Source organism: Brienomyrus brachyistius, chromosome 8 (genome assembly GCF_023856365.1).
Source record: "Brienomyrus brachyistius isolate T26 chromosome 8, BBRACH_0.4, whole genome shotgun sequence".
Lineage (NCBI taxonomy): Eukaryota > Metazoa > Chordata > Actinopteri > Osteoglossiformes > Mormyridae > Brienomyrus > Brienomyrus brachyistius.
In genome coordinates this window covers 13,593,200-13,611,348 of record NC_064540.1, presented here as the reverse complement: position 1 = coordinate 13,611,348, position 18,149 = coordinate 13,593,200, and the positions used below count along the sequence as shown (strand labels likewise).

At 40.4% G+C, this 18,149-nt stretch overlaps 2 protein-coding genes across 3 annotated transcripts; both read right to left on the bottom strand.

The window, feature by feature from the left end:
• Window positions 1-927: 927 nt before the first annotated feature.
• On the bottom strand, window positions 928-9,459 carry LOC125746990 (prostacyclin synthase-like). The gene is made up of 10 exons (XM_049021615.1): window positions 9,211-9,459; window positions 6,538-6,661; window positions 6,088-6,263; window positions 5,540-5,683; window positions 5,155-5,270; window positions 4,549-4,730; window positions 3,393-3,549; window positions 2,393-2,574; window positions 1,778-1,929; window positions 928-1,391 (listed from the first exon to the last, which is right to left on the bottom strand). Exons 1-10 carry the CDS (start codon window positions 9,279-9,281, stop codon window positions 1,241-1,243), a joined length of 1,455 nt encoding a protein of 484 aa, XP_048877572.1. The 5' UTR covers window positions 9,282-9,459; the 3' UTR covers window positions 928-1,240.
• Window positions 9,460-9,982: 523 nt separating this feature from the next.
• Window positions 9,983-16,393, bottom strand: thumpd3 (THUMP domain containing 3). 2 transcript variants are annotated; one of them, XM_049021614.1, is made up of 10 exons: window positions 16,270-16,393; window positions 15,644-15,853; window positions 14,474-14,551; window positions 12,537-12,992; window positions 12,300-12,430; window positions 12,019-12,088; window positions 11,713-11,828; window positions 11,495-11,602; window positions 10,959-11,082; window positions 9,983-10,313 (listed from the first exon to the last, which is right to left on the bottom strand). In XM_049021614.1, the coding sequence occupies exons 2-10, from the start codon at window positions 15,842-15,844 to the stop codon at window positions 10,122-10,124; spliced, it is 1,476 nt and encodes a 491-aa protein (XP_048877571.1). In that variant the 5' UTR covers window positions 15,845-15,853; window positions 16,270-16,393; the 3' UTR covers window positions 9,983-10,121. The 2 variants fall into 2 exon arrangements, with proteins under 2 accessions (XP_048877571.1, XP_048877570.1); XM_049021613.1 differs by having other exon boundaries at window positions 15,644-15,846; window positions 16,270-16,352.
• Between the last annotated feature and the right edge of the window lie 1,756 nt (window positions 16,394-18,149).

Below are 18,149 nucleotides of genomic sequence, written 5' to 3'. Positions count from 1 at the left end.
CACATAAAACGACTGGGCGTAGCATGTTATGGGTGCATAGATCTCGTCCGCTGAGCCCTGCAATGTCTTTACCGCGCTACTACTAAAGAATACACATATTGAACAGAATGAGTGATTAATTTAAATAGTTTATCTAACTGCACTTATCTTTCCAGCATTTATTTTTTTGTCTATGTAGAAAAGAATAACTGCAGGTCCAATCGCGTTTGCTGTTGCAAGTGGCGTTTAAGACTCCAAGTAAACAACTTGCATGCAAGGAGTCCAAGCAAAGATAATAAATTATATTATAAAACGGTAGGCACATTATTATTACAGTACACAATTGACTGACAAAGGTGAAATCTCACTTACCGCAAGCACGCCCACAACCCCGTTTCTCAGATCCGAAGCAAAATCATCGCTATCTGCCACAACAGAACAAATAAGCGCGCACAAGTTTTGATGGCAAAGAAGTTGATTTCTTCAAAGAAAGACATCTTTAATTTTAAATCTTAAAAGTAAATGCTCGACGTCAAAACAGCTTTACGTTTTTGCGTAACTGGGCATCAATCTTAACTTTCCAGTCATGTTCCCCAAGGGCTGAACAGGAGGGGAGATTGTTTAACAGTCGCCGAAAACATCGGGTCAGCATAATTAATGAGCAGTCAGTAAATGTTTAAACTACCAGCAGCAGCCTCATTATTTAAAAGTCCCTGCCTCAAACACAAATGCAAAACTGTAATTTAGCATGAAAGCTGGAGAATCTACTAGATTTTACTACACTGCTAAAGTAGTTGAATTAATGCTATTCCAAGAGAAAATGCGAATACTGCCGAGTACTGATTCTGTTGTTGCTGCTGCTACTCATATTACTTCTACTAGTAGTAGTAGTAGTAGTAATAATAATAATAATAATAATAATAATAATAATAATAATCCAGACACAGATGCAGTCAATAAAAGTATAATCTTCATTTGTATGTACATTAAGAGGTTCTGGTTATATAGTACAATATTGTGACACTTTGTAAACAAACATTAACCCATTTATTAACAACAACAACAATAATAATAATAATAGTTAAACAACTTCAAGACACTTAAAAATGTTAAATGTTATAACTTAAAATATGCTGAGACATACAAAATAATTTCATGGCAAATAAAAATGTAACACTTAATGAAAGAAACGTTGTAACACTGTTGCAGGTTTTAAAGACTGAGCTGAAATGGTCCTCTGTCAGCCTCTTCTCCCTGTATCCTATGACGGCTCTTTGAGCCTGTACCGGATCTGCAGGTCTCCTGCTGGCTGCAGCATGCCAAATCCATAACGGCTGGCATCTGCCACTGGCATTTCTGAGTCTGGATCACACAGCTCCAGGTCCAAGCGAGTGAGTAGCATGAACAAAAACCTGTCCAATCCAGAGGGAAAGCTAGTTAGGGCACAAGCTCATGTGTGGGTTTATGTCCTTAACGCATCACCCATTTCAAGTAGGTTATGACTTGATTTAGCTACTATTTATCAGGCACAAACATACTGCACATTACTGTGATTATTATTATCATCATAATTGCTATTAACATAACAACGCAATTCCGTAGCTGTTGGTTGGACCATGATGTGGCACCAAGGTAACATTCAGTTGTGGATGCTACATTAGGAGATCAGCATGGCCTCTGCATGCCACTGACAAACGGATTTCTCCGGTGCTCTGGATGGATTCCCCTCCCAGGCTAATCAATGACTATAGACCAGCTAGGTGACCAGAGGTCTCCCCCCCCCCACAAGGACACTCACTGCTTAATGCCGCTGATAGCAAAGTGTCGGCCCACACACACATTCTTCCCCGCTCCCCACGGCATGGTGTAGTACTTCATCTTTTGTCCACCTTTGAAAAAGTCCTTCCTCTCCGTGCCGTCTGGGTTGAGAAACCTGTCATATTTGTATTTCTACCCAGAAAACAGGGAAGAAACCAAAAGAGAAAGAAGAACAGAAAGACACAGAGCCAAATTAGGGATGACAATTACATGAGGTTAGTGACAAGTGATGAATGACGCCTCTCGCTTCATTACATATGGAGTAGGACCCACGCTCTCTCATGGATAGTCATCGCTATTGTGTCACCAGCAGCAGTAACTGTAGGGCTTTCCTGGCCATACACAGCTCTGAAAGTCAGGCTGATAAAATCACCCATGACATTCCTCTAACCTTTGTTTGTACTACGCCGGAGTCTAATCTGTGAAACACCTCTTTATTGCTTTATTATGTAAGCACAAAATCTGCTTTCATAGTGAAGTGGACAGACTGAAATAACACTGAGATACAGTAAGCAGGGGCTAACATCAGCGCTAAAGGTTACTGCAGGCTTTAGGCAAGCAGAGCAGTGCAGTGTGAGCTAAGGGTCAGTTGTACCTCTGGTTCCTGGTGGATCTCAGGGTCCATCTGAGGACTCAGGTAAGGGAAGAGGCAGACTCTGTCTCCCTGCCTGAGGTCGTACTCTTGCCCGTCCGCCATGTGAAGCGTGGTGTTCACCAGAACTTCTCGGGTGATGAAAGGAGCTGCAGTGAGCCTGAGGGCCTCGCTGAGGGCGCTGTCTGAGAACATTAAAAAACAAGGGCGCATAAGATGCAGTGCTGCACTGCGTCTCCATGCACATCCATGCACATCACCATGCAGTCCAGTTAGCCGGATGCAGAGCAGAGGCTCATGCCGGTACTTTCTGAGTTACTGCAGGCACACTTTATGGTACTGACCGCAGGTGGGGCAGTGGTACTACAACCAAATGGAAGAAGGCAGATGTGTGGCAGTAAATGAGGTCTAAGGTCCTACTGTCTACAGGACATTTCTTTAGTATCTACCTATCAGGTTCAGGCTTTTGGGGCAAATGGGTCCATATATTATGCTACATGCTATCTGGTGATGATCATTTATATTGCATATTTATATATTGTACATTTATTTATAACTGAAGAATAGAAGGTATTGTGTGTTGGAAAGATGAAAAAGTATGACCTGAGGGAATGTAAATAATCTTAGGTTATTGACTAATTTAAGTTATTGATTAATTTATTTTATGGTCATTGATTGATAGATTTTATGAACTGAAATATCCAAGGCTGAATGGATGTAAATAATTTAAAGATACACTCAAGGAGCTACCTAAACCCTTTTTCCTTTTCTGGAAGTACTACCCTATATATTACACTTTATACGAAGAAAAAAGCTATAGCATATCAACAGTTTATGACAAAGAGAATCAGCTATGGTTTCATTCTAAATTTAAGGGGAATAATGATCCTGACCCAGTTTAGAAGCATTCCTTTCAAATGTCGAGGCTCATCTTGTCTCAGATGTAATGCTACCGGATCCTGTAGGAGCCCATAATTACTAATGCTACGTGAGTGAGGCTCACCAAACACAGGTGTGTTCTGCAGATTTTCACAGAGAGTCTCCTCAGATGCCCCTGCTGCAGGCGTTAGGCCCTCAAACTCTCTCTTCACAGCCTCCATGGCCTCTGGAGAGGTCAGCAGGTATCCAAGGAGCCAGAATGTGGCCGGACCTGTATTGCCCTGGCAACAGAGAGAGACCCAGATGCACACCATAAGACCCTGAGATGTAACTGCACGTGGTAATTGTGGGTACCTCACTGTGTGCGGCTCAGTATGTTTGCAGTTGAATATAACCCATATGTTATATAGTCTTCATGACCATTCCCTGTGGTAATTCACTGGTAGGGGAATGCACTGCAAGATGACCAAGGTGGGAGCCATTTTCAATTTCTTGAGTACATCTTTAGATTATTTACATTCCCACTGGTCCTGGATCTTTCAATAAAACCTTAATGGGATTAGGACAGGAGTTCTAATGGGTAGACTGTAGCACACTATCCCACTGTCCATCATATAGAGGGGAAGCTGAGTAGAAACTCCCATTACAGGCTGCAGACATGTGATTTCCAAATTCACTGGAAGAAGAATAACAAATATGAAACCCCACCTTGCATTTGTATTCTATAAAGACTTCCTTTTATTTAAAAAAAACTGATTTTCCATAATGTCTTAGTGAGTCCACATTAAAAAAACAATTACCAAGTGAACTCACAAGCCAACATTGTACTCAGGTGGCAAGTTGAGGTATTGCACTCAAGTTATGCTATGTGTTTAGATACACACAGATTTCCTCTGGGAATACAGCAGACTGTCACCTCCTGTAGAGGCTGCTGCATTGAGTAGGAGACCAGAAGGCACAGCAACAAGCAGGCCAATACTGCCACCTCAGCTTACTAAATGCACTGTCTGCACGGGGTCAGTGGCTGAGTGACAGGAACAGAGCTGACGTCTTCAGCTGCTTTGATTTAATTAACAATACGTGACCCATAACTAATGTTGGGACAGCTGGCCAAGTTCTGCAGTGGGGCTTGCAAATTAGTTCCAGCGTGTGAAAGGTGGATGATCAAAGACATCAATTCACTGACGCGATGAAAGCCTGCAGGGATAGCTCATAATGGTCTGGCACTCTGTGTACCACTGGTGGCACATTCTCTAGCTGCATGAAACGTCACAGCTCACCTGAGTGGCCCAAAGCTGCATCAGCAAGGCCCGCCTCTGTGTGTCCGGGTCCGCACCCTCCTCCTGCAGACGTTTCAGGTAGCTCTGCAGCCAGGGACTAGGCCTCTCCCTCTGGTCTGGCCCCATGAATGTGAGAAAGCTCCATAGCCGTTCACGCGCCAGCTGGGCTTCACGTTTCTCCTCTGTCGCCGACAAAGGGCCAAGGGTAGAGTTAGTAAGATACGAAGATAAAAAGCAGGGACTTCCCTGAATGTGTGAGGGCAGGCTGAGGACTGATAGGTCAGATAAGACTGGAAGGGGCAGCAAAAATCCAGTTATGAGGCAAAGGGACTGAGGGGACACAGGCGTGAGGGGTCTGGCGAGGCAGAAGAATGATCAGCTATGATGACAATATAATATAGTTAAATGGCACTAGTAAGAAACTGTGACCCCAAAAAATGCCGCAGATCTGCATATAAGCTTCCAGGGCCCAACTCTCACTGGAAGTTAAGGGGGAACTGCATGTGTGCAGATCACAAACAGAGAAGTCCCTCAGAACTGACATGTTTTAATATTAGCTGGCTAGCAATAATATTGTTTTGCTTCCTGCATTCCTCCACTCAGTACCTGGCTTAAGAGTGGTCCGGGCCATTTTCGTCAGGAGTCCATCGAATCTCCTGAACTCATCGTAGACAGTGTCCGGGCTGTACTGTCCTGAACCAAAGAGTGTAAGGTACCCTGCCCTAAAAAACAAAAATAGGAAGGTTTAATTGTGTTAATTACAATGACTTACAGTGTTATGATGTTACTAAACTGTTTATTTCCTGTTGTTGTCCATGGACCAAAGAGGTCCGTGTGGGTGGTTTAATAAGGACACAGCAATATTTTCTTCTTTGGACCACAAACTACGTGAAGGTTCACATTACACACGTTCTTTTGCTTACAAATATGGGGCCCGACGTAGACGACTCTGTAAATTGTTTATCTAGGGCGAATGTCACCGGAGACAGACCTGAATAGCAGGCTGTAGCAGAAGCGAAACAGTCCATCTTGTTTCCAGTCCATCCGGTTCAGAAGAATGTCTGATGTCAGAAGGGTCTGGAGGTTTCTATGCATGGTGGCATTTAAGTGTGTCAGGTTTTCTCCATGGAAGTGCCTGCGGTAGATGGTAATGAGGTCATAGGTCAACCATTAGGCATTTGAGTTCAACGTCATTATTCAAACTGCTGATTCATTCATTTAGTTGATTTTTACCCAGCACCATCTTGATGACAAAATCCACTTTAAATGACCAGGGCTATTGACTAACAGTCTGTCTTTGCGTCTGAGGGATTAGCAGCTATATTAAAAAGTTTGGTCACTTGACAATATGCAGGATGAAATTGAAAACATTAGAAAAAAAAGGAAGTCGCGTACAAAGAATGAAATGTCATTGAATAGAACGCATGACAACAAATTTTCTAATGTCAACCGTTCAGGATATAACAGCAACAGATTTTTTTCCTAGTTAATGCATTCTCATTGGGTTCTCTGAGTACTGAGGTACACCAAGTCGCTTACTGATTCATAGCAGCCCTCTCAGTAACGGGATCGTACTGGGGCAGACGCAAGAGGAAAATCCTCTCCATCAGAACCTTGGCGTAACGGCTGAAGTCCAGTGATGCTGAGTTCTGCAGGACGGCGTCATAAGAGTTTGGATCCAGGAGCACAGTCACGTAGCGCCCTGCTACACGCACCTGAGGATAATGACAGATTAGTCTCCGACTCTGTTTTACCTTAGGCAGTGACACTCATTTCTACTTTTGAGAACCTTCCGGAACCCTTCTCTTTCTATGAAACTGAAGTACATTAAGTGGAATGTATTATGCATAACTATACGTAAGAAAAACAATTGCTTAAACATTAATTACTATTTTTATTATTTAATTAAGCATAAATATCAATGTATGATTTTTTTACACCATTTCACAAGCTGTTTAAACCTTATCAGTATAACAGAAGAAGGCTTACCGTGAAAATGTCTCCATGTTTATCTTTCATTTGAGCTAAAAACTTTGCCGCATCCTTTCCAAACTCAAGGGCATGTCCAAGCCATGGAATAACGCCTTTGTCCAAAGGTGGTTCTCTCTTGGTTCTGCGTTTAAGAGACAAGTTCATTTTTAATTTATTAATTTATGAAAGGGAAGCTTGCATTTTGCATGTGAAACATCCAGCAGATTGTTTCACTCATCCAAATGAGTTTCTTAGGTTTAACTGCAATTTAAGCACCTCTTCAGAAGTGTACTATATTCTTTCCAGGGGCGCAGGGGGGCTTAGATACCCTGTCAGATTCAGAGGGGCCAACACTTCACAGGGACACTGAATATGTAAAATGACGTGTAAAATTGGGTGGGGGGCGGGGGGAGGCCAAGGTGTCATTTTGTCATGAGCCTCATAATGTCTAAGAATTCCCTGATTCATTCTATCCCTAATTTAAGATTATTTCATGTTATACGACTTGCAGCTACAGCATAGCCACTAGAATAAATCAGATTTCCAGACTCTCAAATCAGAATGCCTGGTTGTATATACACTCTGCTGACAAAGCTATTACTTATGGACATTGTTCTTTAGTATAACATCTCAATGTTATTAAATTGTAATTAGCTACGCATGATGGTGTAATCTGGATTACTTCCCTTATCATTTCAGCAGTGTTGGGGAACAGTTATCTACAATTACCGACGCAAGTAACTTTTTTTTTTAACAAATAGCGATGTAGCGTGAAATGCTACAGGTCGTGGTCGACTTACGACCTTTGTGTCTTATGACTGACTGACTTTACGGCCGTTCCGAGACCGTCTGGCAGCGCGAGCGCTGTCCCGCGTGAATGGGGAGTTTCTGCAGCAGCACGAGCATCCTCGCGAGATGCTCATTCATTCTCTCGCTCAGGCTGCTGTTCGCGGCGCAGTACAAACACCAAACAACGTGACTTAAAGATGATACAGTTTTATTATACCTAGGCTACATTTTGCATGGAAAATAGGCTGATTTACGACCGGTCAGTCGGAACAGATCGCGCTAGTAAGTCGATAATAATAATAACGTACTTCTGATTAATACTTAAGTAACGACCTGTTTTATTTTTCTCTCTTTACAAAGACGGGCATTTTCGGCGACTAGGTGTTTCTGATTGGTGTTTTTGCTTGAATACTCTGGGGATGGATGTTAAGGAACTGGAAAAGAACTTAACGGCAAACAGTATTTTAGACACTTTCATTAACATGCATAGGAGCTCCTTGGTTCTTGGACATATTAGCAAAATCTCTTTTTTGTTGTATCCCTTCTAATCTTCACACAGCAATTGAAACCTTACTGTGATCTGACATTACATTGTTAAAAAATAGATTTTCAAATTACTTTTAACATCATGTTTCACATTTTGAATTGATCTGCTTTAAGAATACAGCACAAAATTAAGTATTACTCGATGAAATAGCTTCAGTGTAGTTAGCTACTTTTTCTCTGTAGATTGTAGTTATTAAACAGAAACCTGGCGGAAGCTTAGCTCCTTTAAGGCATAAGTAGTTTGTGCCTTGAAAAGCTACCGTTTAAAAGTAACTTCCCAAAAACTGCATTTCAGTTACAATGTTTTGTCAGAAAAAATAATGATGAACTGGCAGCATAGTTTTCTGTTGCTTTTACAAAAAAAAAAAACTTTTAGCTATTCAGATGACTACATACCTGTACAGATTTTGAGATAACCTCTGAGTTTCTGCTACAGACCTGTTCATATCTTATTCAATCTATACTTTACTCATACAGATATAATTAAGAGATTCATCAGCAAAACTCTTTTCACCTTCAGAATACAGTCGACCAGTGATCGGTGCTTTGGGTGGATAATAGGTACCATTTTAAATTTGAATATTTTAAATTTCCTTGCATACAGGCTCATACATTGAATACAAAAGCGTTGAAGATGCGAACAGTGTAACTGTCACTAAATTGCGTCACACATACGACTGATCACATACTTTGCCGTAAAGTTATATATACTTATATACTCTTTTATAAGTATATATTCATTTATATATACTTATATATAATTTAACTTATAAACTGCTTATATTTTCACAAATCCTTCATTCTAGCTATAACATTACAAAATGAATATAAAAGTTTCTACCCTTCCCTGCATGTTCCTATGATGTATTTCTGTTCACTGAATGTGTTATTGGCTTCTTGCTTTCCTGGGAGATGCTGCGTAGCTCATGCTCCTCGTTCCCGGGGAGCTCAGCCTAGGTGCACTTCTGCCTAGCTGATCAATGACAGCATGTATGTGCATGTGTAATGTGCCATTTGCCTTACTTGAGCGTCGCTTTGAGCAAAGGCGCCTGCTGTATGTATCCAATATAAAAGGCTACACATGTTACAGGCGTTACACGTTTTCACCGTTGTACGCCGCAAATATAAGGAACAAGCCTTTAATACTAGGCACGACAAATCACGCCTGTCACGTATGCTATAGGGACACAAAGTATCAATCAGCATGATAACCGAAACGTAAAATGAAATATATCATTTAAGATATCATATAAAACAGTACAGTATAGTAAAGCAGCCCACTACAAACCTACTTCCAGTTAAATTAGATTATTAAAATATCACAGGAAAAAGAAATATCCCAGTGACTGTACTCACCTTTTGCGATTCGAAAGGATTACAAAGAGTAATATAAGAGTATAGCATAGTAAGAGCACTGTCCAGATCATTGTCACGGTGTCCGCTGCCTGCCTGCCCTGGATGGCGAGGGTATTAAGTCTTGTAATGTTTTTATAACTCAGACCACGTTAAGGGGCGTAAAAGGGGTGTTGATCTCCAGCCATTACGTTTAATGTTTAACTTAGACGACTTAACTTGTGGGCTGGGAAAATGTTGGCTTAAAAATGCAATGCATTCAACCTATTATCAAATCCATCAGCCATGGAAAAGATCCCGCCCCACTAACGTTTTTAAGAGAGACTACGTAGGTTTGTTTATTTATGGCGTATACCATAGTTACGCTGTTTGCGTCGAATTAATCACGTACTTCGTAGATGATTACGTGCGGGAACACATTGGTACGTTATATGGTACGAGGCAATACGTGACAGTAATGGAGGGAATCTGATGTTTATGATCATGTTCTACAATCCATAAATTAGTATGACGTTTAGCTTTATCCACGTGAAACTGCTGGCTGGTTCAAGAATTATATTTCACTGGGTGACTTCCTGACATATAAACAACGTTGAAATCGTCGAGGAAAACGTGTATTAAATTACGTGTGTATAATAATGTATTTTATAGAATATAAGAATATTAAACTATTAAGCAATAAACCTAGACTTTATTGTAATGCTTAATATTTTCATGCGTGTTTCTCACAAGTAGACATTAAGAAACAAAGATAAAATAAAAGACTTGGCACAAATTAATTTTATGGAAGAATTTATTTTTTTAACATTTTTAAACCAAATGTAAATAATCTCTTTAAGGTGTTAACTGCCCTGTCTTTGTATTCACCTGTGCACACACTAACCCAGAGCACAGAAAGAATGCCAAACAGTGTGTCAGTCCCCTTCATTTTCCTTCTGAGCTCTTGCGGCGCTTCCTCCTGGATCTGCCCTCTCACCAAGGTCTTCAGAAGTCTCCCCAAAAACCGATGCTATCCGTTTGAGGAGAAACACGCCAGCATGGAGCCCTCCAATGTTCACCCATACTGTGTGAGACTTACGCCAAAGTCCCCCCATCCTTGACAAAGCCTGAAACGAATTTTTTTTTACAAATTTTTACTTAGAGAGACTAAATAATATTACAAGTACAAACCTAGTACCATCGTTCTTGAAAGAAACACAAGATGAAGAACAGGTAATTTGCCTTCCGTTAATTACAAATGTTGCTTTGTTCGGATAAATAGAGATATAAAATTAAGCTCCACCACCAAAACCACCTCAACCAGGAAATAAATTTGGGTAAAGATACTTCTCCCTTAACACGATGGTCAACTGTGACTAACTCTGTTATATGAATTTGCATATAGTATTCATTCTCAGGTACAGGGAGAGTAAGCACACAGGAGACTTTCCCTTCCCAGTATGAAAATTTAATTATTCATTTACACGTGTACAAACCTACAGAGTTACAAGGCAAATCCTGAATCATTCATCCAATTAGATACTATCTAAAGTAAGCCACCGAGTTCAGGAAGAGACTTCCAGCTTCCTGTCGGGAATCACAAAGGCTCCATTCTTGTAATACTCAGCCTACACCTCAGGTCAAGTAAGGGATAATAAGCTGAGATTCCGTCAGCTAGTTAAGAGGATTAGCAAGTTTTGCTGCCAAATCTCTGCATTATGTGAATGTTAAGCTGCTCCATAGAGACGTAGGACACAGACAACGTGCTCTACCTTGGTGAAGCACTTTTTATCCTGAGTCAGAATCACCGCCTTCCCCGTTGCTGGTCGGCAAACTCGGGCCATTTCCCTCAAACAGGATGGATACAAATCCCAGTTTTTCTTCCTTGATCCCATTCTTTGTAGATGTGTGGATTCCAGAAATCACACAAAATATCATTTATATCATTACATTCTTCAACTGAAATAAGAAAATGTCCGTTTTTTTAATTCACAGCTATTCTAAGTTGTATCTGTGAATTTAAGAATTCCGAGGGCTGCTTTTTATACAAATTGTTCAGAATAATATGGAGCATATTATTGCTACTGAATTAATACCACCATCCCCCAAACATCTGAGACTTTTCAATTGTGTTTTGTTAAATTGTTAAATGACTTTCCTTTCCTTGGTGACTTTAGAGTTATGTCATTAGTTTGATATTTTGCACTTCATAGTGTTAACGTGCTGGAAATGTATTCAGTATTATTTTGCTGTTTGGGACAGTTAATCACCACTCACAGCCATGTTTCTTGGAAGCTGTGTAACTCACCTCTTCCCAAAGGGCATATCCGTGACGATTATGTCCACCGATGCTGTTCTCAAGGGTAGGTGACACAAGTCCCACTGCAGGGTGTCCACAGGCAGACCCCACGGTGCACTGCACTCAAATATAAGAAGACACCAGTGCACAATTTAGTTAAAAGTAAAATGTCAATGGCAAAACACTCTGTTGGGTTTATCTGACCAGCTGGAGAGCGTCAGCCTCACCCGCCATTTTCCTGCCTCTTCCTGTGGATGTGATTAATGTTGTTCAGTGTACGTTTCACCGCCTGGTCATTGTTGTCTCCTGCTAAGTAGTAGGAGTTCCTCCACTCAATGGCCCCCTGAGGGATTAATACACCTCAGCATTAACCTCAATTTAAAAATGAAAAAGATACACTCCTTTCAAAGAATATAATGCTACAGGGGGGGTCTTCTGAACTGTACTGGTTATTATACACAGTCCATATGCAATTTCAGTGTGCTATGCTACTGAACAACATTACTAGAGGAAAATGTCTGTGACCCACATACCTCAAGAGGTATAGCTCCTGTTCCACACATTGGGTCGATTATAACATCAGATATTTGCGGTTTGCAAAGTCTATAATAAAAAGAATCCAAAATATCTTTACACACTGCACACTGTGTTTTTTGCAGCTCTTACACCATACCTGCTCCTGATTCTATAAGCGTTAGTGTCTTTTCTTAAGATCTACAGGGCGAAACGCCTTCAAAAGTTAGCAGTTTACATTATATCTTGAAACAATGTGGGAGTTCTGATTGGGAGAAAGCAGAAAAGCTTTACGGTTGACCTCAGCATGCCATAGGCTAGCGTGGAACGCAAGGTTGTAGGCCCGAAATGAGTGATATTCCTCCGATGAAGGCTCTCCTCAGTTAGTGCGATGCCAACCACGACCTCGCTGTTGTGAATATTCAGGAGGACCTGAACAGACACAATGCTGGTGACTAATAACCACTGCAATATTGGGCAAGACTCAACATATCCATGACCGTGGGAAAGCGACTCCCTGAAGAGTGACTGCCATTACCTCGATGTCAAACCTGGTCATATCTGGTTTCCACTGAAAGAAATCTTGGACAGCACCTCCAAAGTCCCTGGCAGCCTCATTGGAGGTGAAGTTGTGCTTCTCGCCAGCTCTGTTGCACGTCACTCGAAACTTGAGCACTTCCGTTGAACTCTCAACTGCCGCCTCTTCTGAATCCTTCCCCTGATTGGCCAAGCTGTCAGACTGTACTGGGGATCCGTTTTCCTCCAGCCCTCCTCCAGGTATTTCAGACTCCAGCTTCAGTTTCTCAGCATTCATGGTCAACTCACCGAAGTCACCCTCTTCCCCAGCTTGACTGCTGGTATATGCCTTGGAGAGGTGTGTTCCTTTTCGTCTCCATTTCTTCTTCTTTAAGGAATTGTTTATTTTCCATACTTCCAGTGGATCTGTCCATGGTAGTTTAGAGGCTAGCTTCTGGAAATCGTTCAATGTCTCCTCCTGTGTTTCACCAAAAGAATTATACATTAACCCATCGCATAGTCTGGTATGAAATAATTAATTACGTGTTGAATCAACAATATATGGATTAGCACATTCTCTGATTTGAATACCACAAAATGCCATTACACCGAGTGTATTGACTAAAACTCTCATATTGTCTGTCATTTTTTTGTATTATAAAAAGCAATATTGTTCAGAAAAAACAGCAACCTACTACAAACCTACTTCCAGTTAAATTAGATTATCACAGGAAAAAGAAATATCCCAGTGACTGTACTCTCCTTTTGCGATTCGAAAGGATTACAAAGGGCAACATAAGAGTATAGCATAGTAAGAGCACTGTCCAGATCAGATCATGGTGTCCACTGTCATATGTTTGGTGTATGCTTAACAAATGCAGCTATGATAATTCTATTGGACTGATCTATTAACTAACAAAAATTAATAAAAAATGAAAATAGACGATAATAAAAGCCGTATAAACCACACATTACAGTCACATACATTTAAAAAAATCAGACTGGTGCATAAAAACTAAAAACAATAAATATAAATGTTAGGTTGAAGAAACAGTTGTTAATCATCTTGTTATTTCTGTATGATCAGCAATGAATGTAAATACATATATACGTTATTTCTTATCTTCTAGCCACATACTTTTAGCCATTGTACCCTAAGTATGTGGTTAACAGCTGCCTACTTAGATAAGATTCTCGCTTCCCTCTCTTGCGCCTCCCACTGACTATAAATAACGCCGGGCGCTTTCCCCAACAATAAATATCAATGTAAATTTAAAATCACAAGCTACATGATGATGGTTGTATGACATACTGTGGCATATAGAGTAGTTTCTTAGGCAGGCACACTGGCTTAAGGAGTGACACCAGTGCCTCACACCTCCAGTGTTGGGGGCTCAGATCACACCCCAGTTATGCTCACTGGTGTCTATAAACTGCCCAGAGAATATGATTCAGTGTGTATGTGACACCTGTGACGAACTGGCAAGTCATCCAGAGAGCATAACTGCTTCATGCTCTGTTCTGTCTGGGAAATGTCACATAATGATAAAGTCTTGTGATAGGTGAAACTTCCACAAGTGATATTGCAAAATTTATAAAACAAAGAAGGAGATGAAATTACGTAAAATAAACTAAAGCCAAACAGAACTTATCATCTACCGACAAGTTGGTCGCCTCAAGTTGTATCAAAAGACACAAGGCAGTGCTGACAAATGCGATATGATTATTCCACATGATTGTGATGACGATGCTGTAACGATATATCGTGCAGCCCTACTGGGAAAGCCGGTGTATAAAGGTAACTTACATCACCTAGTCAGAGCTGTGACAGATATTTATAGCAATCTTTCTGTTATAATTAAACAAATAATTTTTATATATAATAACTTGGAAAAAAGAAAACAATTGTAAATTATCAGCAGCTTTATTGCTGAAGGAGGTTCAATTACTCGCACTTACCTTTGTCTCTTTAAACCCATAGTCCACAAATTCTGCTACTACAACAAATAAGTTGTCAACGGACCTCAACTTGTGCACCTACAGAAAAACACACATAGTTACAGCAGCAGTCGTTAAGTTGCATAAAATAATGCATACAAACCTCAAACTCAAAAGGAACTGCATTGGTAAGTGCAGTGGATTGCCAGAGATCCTCAGCTAAGTTCCTGTACAGACCCTTGTACTAAAGCTACTCCAAAAATCCTTGAACAGGTATAAGTCTAACAGGTTTTGGCTAACAGATTTCTAAGCCAGTGAACAAAGCACCTTAGTATACTATTAACAAGGTAGTTTATTCATCATGATAGTGATTCATGAGGCATTGAATAATTGTGGAAAATCACTGAGACTATTCAGAAGACATCATTAGTGTCAGTCCCATTCCAATGATGGACCCAGACCTTCCATGACTATGACCAGGATTAAGCAGTTAGCAGAAGTTACCAGCATAGCATATTCCTGCTCTGAATTCCAAACACAGTAATGTGAAAATTAGTTGTTTTTTTATTTTATATTTCTTCCTTTTATATTTCTTCCTTTTATTTTTTTTCTTCCTTTTAATAGCTACATTATTAGATTCAGACAACATAACAAGCAAAACATAATCTGCTTCTGGTACCTGACAGATCGTAAATAAATTTACATACAAGAAAAGTGGGCTGTTCTCCAACAACTTGTTCTATCCTGTACTTGGTTTGAAACCTACACATTCATTTCTGGTCGATCTCCAGTTAAAATTCATGCCACGACTTTCACCGAGTGAAATTTCTCTGCTTTAAACCAGAGCTTTATTTCGTAAGAGGAAACGTTAGTCAAAACACACCTAAAAAGGTAACTATACGGTAAACAGGGTGGGTCTCCCAATCTCTTACACCCCCCCCCCCCCCCCCCCCAGAGTTGGACCAAGTTCAATTTATGACTCATATGGAGAGAGGGATGACTTAAATCTCCTGTGATGGGATTAGGGCGAAATGCTAGATTGTAACTGCAATATTACAAAAAAACTAATAATACAGATATGCAAAAGATGTAGGTATTGCTAAAGTGCAATAAAAGGACAGAGAATTTATCAATAAAAGACGGAAATAGTTTGTGTGACTGCATTGCTCGAAGTTCAGAGTAGGTTCTCACCAAGTGAAGGTGTTGCGTAGTTATTCTGAAGTATATTCTACCACGATCCTTGCTTATTTTAACATCTGCACCCGTTTTCTCCTTCACTTCTTCTGCAGCCGTATATTCAAACCCTGTCGGCACTGTCGCCCCAAGAATGACACTAACTGCGTCGCTCTGGTTGTCCTTTCCGTCCTCGTGCTGATCTTGATCTTCTGACATTGCTGAAAACTATTCACAGTTAGGGTTTAACAACATCTACTCCCCATAAACCAAACTGATTTCTAGCAAGGGATAGAACAGGGTCATATTCAAGTCTTTCAAATAAACACCTATTTGTTATTGCCGTTTTAGGAAATGTCGGAGCGTTCAAATAAGGGTACATTTTGTTAGCTTTATATCAATTAAACAACTTGCTAGTAAACCACGTACATTTATGCTAAAACTGGCAAATGCTTTGTTAGCATTTCGCTGAAACCGCTTTTCCATGTCTAAATAACAACTGCATTAGACTTCACAGCTAAGCGTATGCTATGATAAAACACCGAAACCAGGAAATGTAAGGCGCCCAGAGCCCGGGAAATGTGTAACTCATATCGACTCATAAAAGAGATTAGTTATTATTAATATGGCCAATATGTCCCTACCTTAAAATTTAAGTCGTTTTACACTGCAATCCAGCTGATGTATGGTATTATTCTGCACCTACGACTAAGCACATGGAGGGATATGTACTTCCGGGTTGTAGGATGCACGCAGACCCAGTTAAATAATACTGGATGATAATTAAAATTATTCTAGTAATCTGTCTATTGACAATTACCTAAAATATAAAGTATTACTACTGTTGTTCTGCTGTGGTGAAAATGCTGACAAAATACTATGACTCGCAAAAATTCTTTTGTCTTATTTAAGCAGATATTAGTAAGTGAACACTGCAATTATTATTAGTACCATTTTATAATATATTACACAGCTGTTAAGCTTTAATAAAAGCAGTAATTTTATTAAGTAGTAATTAGCGGTAATACACAGTACAAATACAGTACTGTGAAATAGGTCTACCGTTCGGCCGCCAGGGGGTGCAAGTAGGCCGCTTTTCTTGAGATAAGCGTCAAATTAGACTTATGTAAAAATCAATAACTAAACATAATACAATCAACGAACGTAGAATCAAAGAACACTCTAAAAGTGTTAAATATATTTTTTAAACAATTAGCATTGAAATGTATTGCCTAACACTGAATTCCTTGTAAATAATTGAGAGATTGTACACCACACTGTGTTCATAGCTAATTGTTTCTGGCATTATATTTTAAGTGCTTTCGTAAACGACCAAACGATTACATTTAGGATATTTGTACATTACATTTAAATACAAAATTAAGAATTTGACAGATATGGTACCAATTGCACATTTCATACGACTTTGCTATAACGTTAATTTCACTGTATTCTCTTGTTCTCCTTTAGCTCCCCCTATAGGGAAACTACATTCATGTCTCATAAAGCATTTTTAAGTGCATGCGACCATATATGGTTTTAGACCCTACAGTATGTGTATGTGCATCTGTGTGTGTGTGTGTGTGTGTGTGTGTGTTTGTGTGTGTCATGAGGGGGGCACAGTCCCACTGTTTTTGTCTCAGTCCCCGGGGAAATTTAGTTACTTGTCCCATATTTTCTCATTCATTTCGTCCCCCCTAACTCGGCAAACTTTATCCTGGAGAATCCCCCCACCCCCCCACTGCTAAATTTTATCATGGGGGACCTGGAGGTGCCAGTCCAGGGCTGGGATACACCCTCGATGGAATGCCAGTCCATCACAGGGCACAGGCTGGGGTACACCCTGGATGGAATGCCAGTCCATCACAGGGCACAGGCTGGGATACACCCTGGATGGAATACCAGTCCATCACACGGCACAGGCTGGGTTACACCCTGGATGGAATGCCAGTCCATCACAGGGCACAGGGCTGGGATACACACTGGGCAGGTGCCAGTCCATCATATCCATCATAAGGCACAGGTTGGGGTACTCTGTGAGTGACTCACACACCAGTCACTCACACGCACAATTTAGCAGCTCCAATCAGCCCTAGCATGTTTTTTGGACTGTGGGGGGAAACCGAACTGCCCCACCATGCCTAGATCATACTAGATCGTATGATAATATTGAAAGTGACATATTGCTCAAGCAGAACGACAGATTTCTGGGACAATGCACATCATTTGCATGTTTCAGGAGCTGTTGCCTCTATGTCTGCCCAAAGGTATGTGATAGTGACCTAATTTCCTCATCCTATGCTTATTGTGAGTGCTTTCTTAATGCATGTCAGTATGCCGCACATTCTTTTTAAAGCATATTCTATATAAAATAGTATGCAGCAGTTTATTTTGCAGAGACTTCCTGTCACATTGTGATAGTCAATTGTTTTTCATGCACTTTCACACAAATGTGGGTTTGCCCTGCACATATTTTGCAAATTCAGTTGATATGCAGAAAAATTGATGTATACGGACGTTGGCC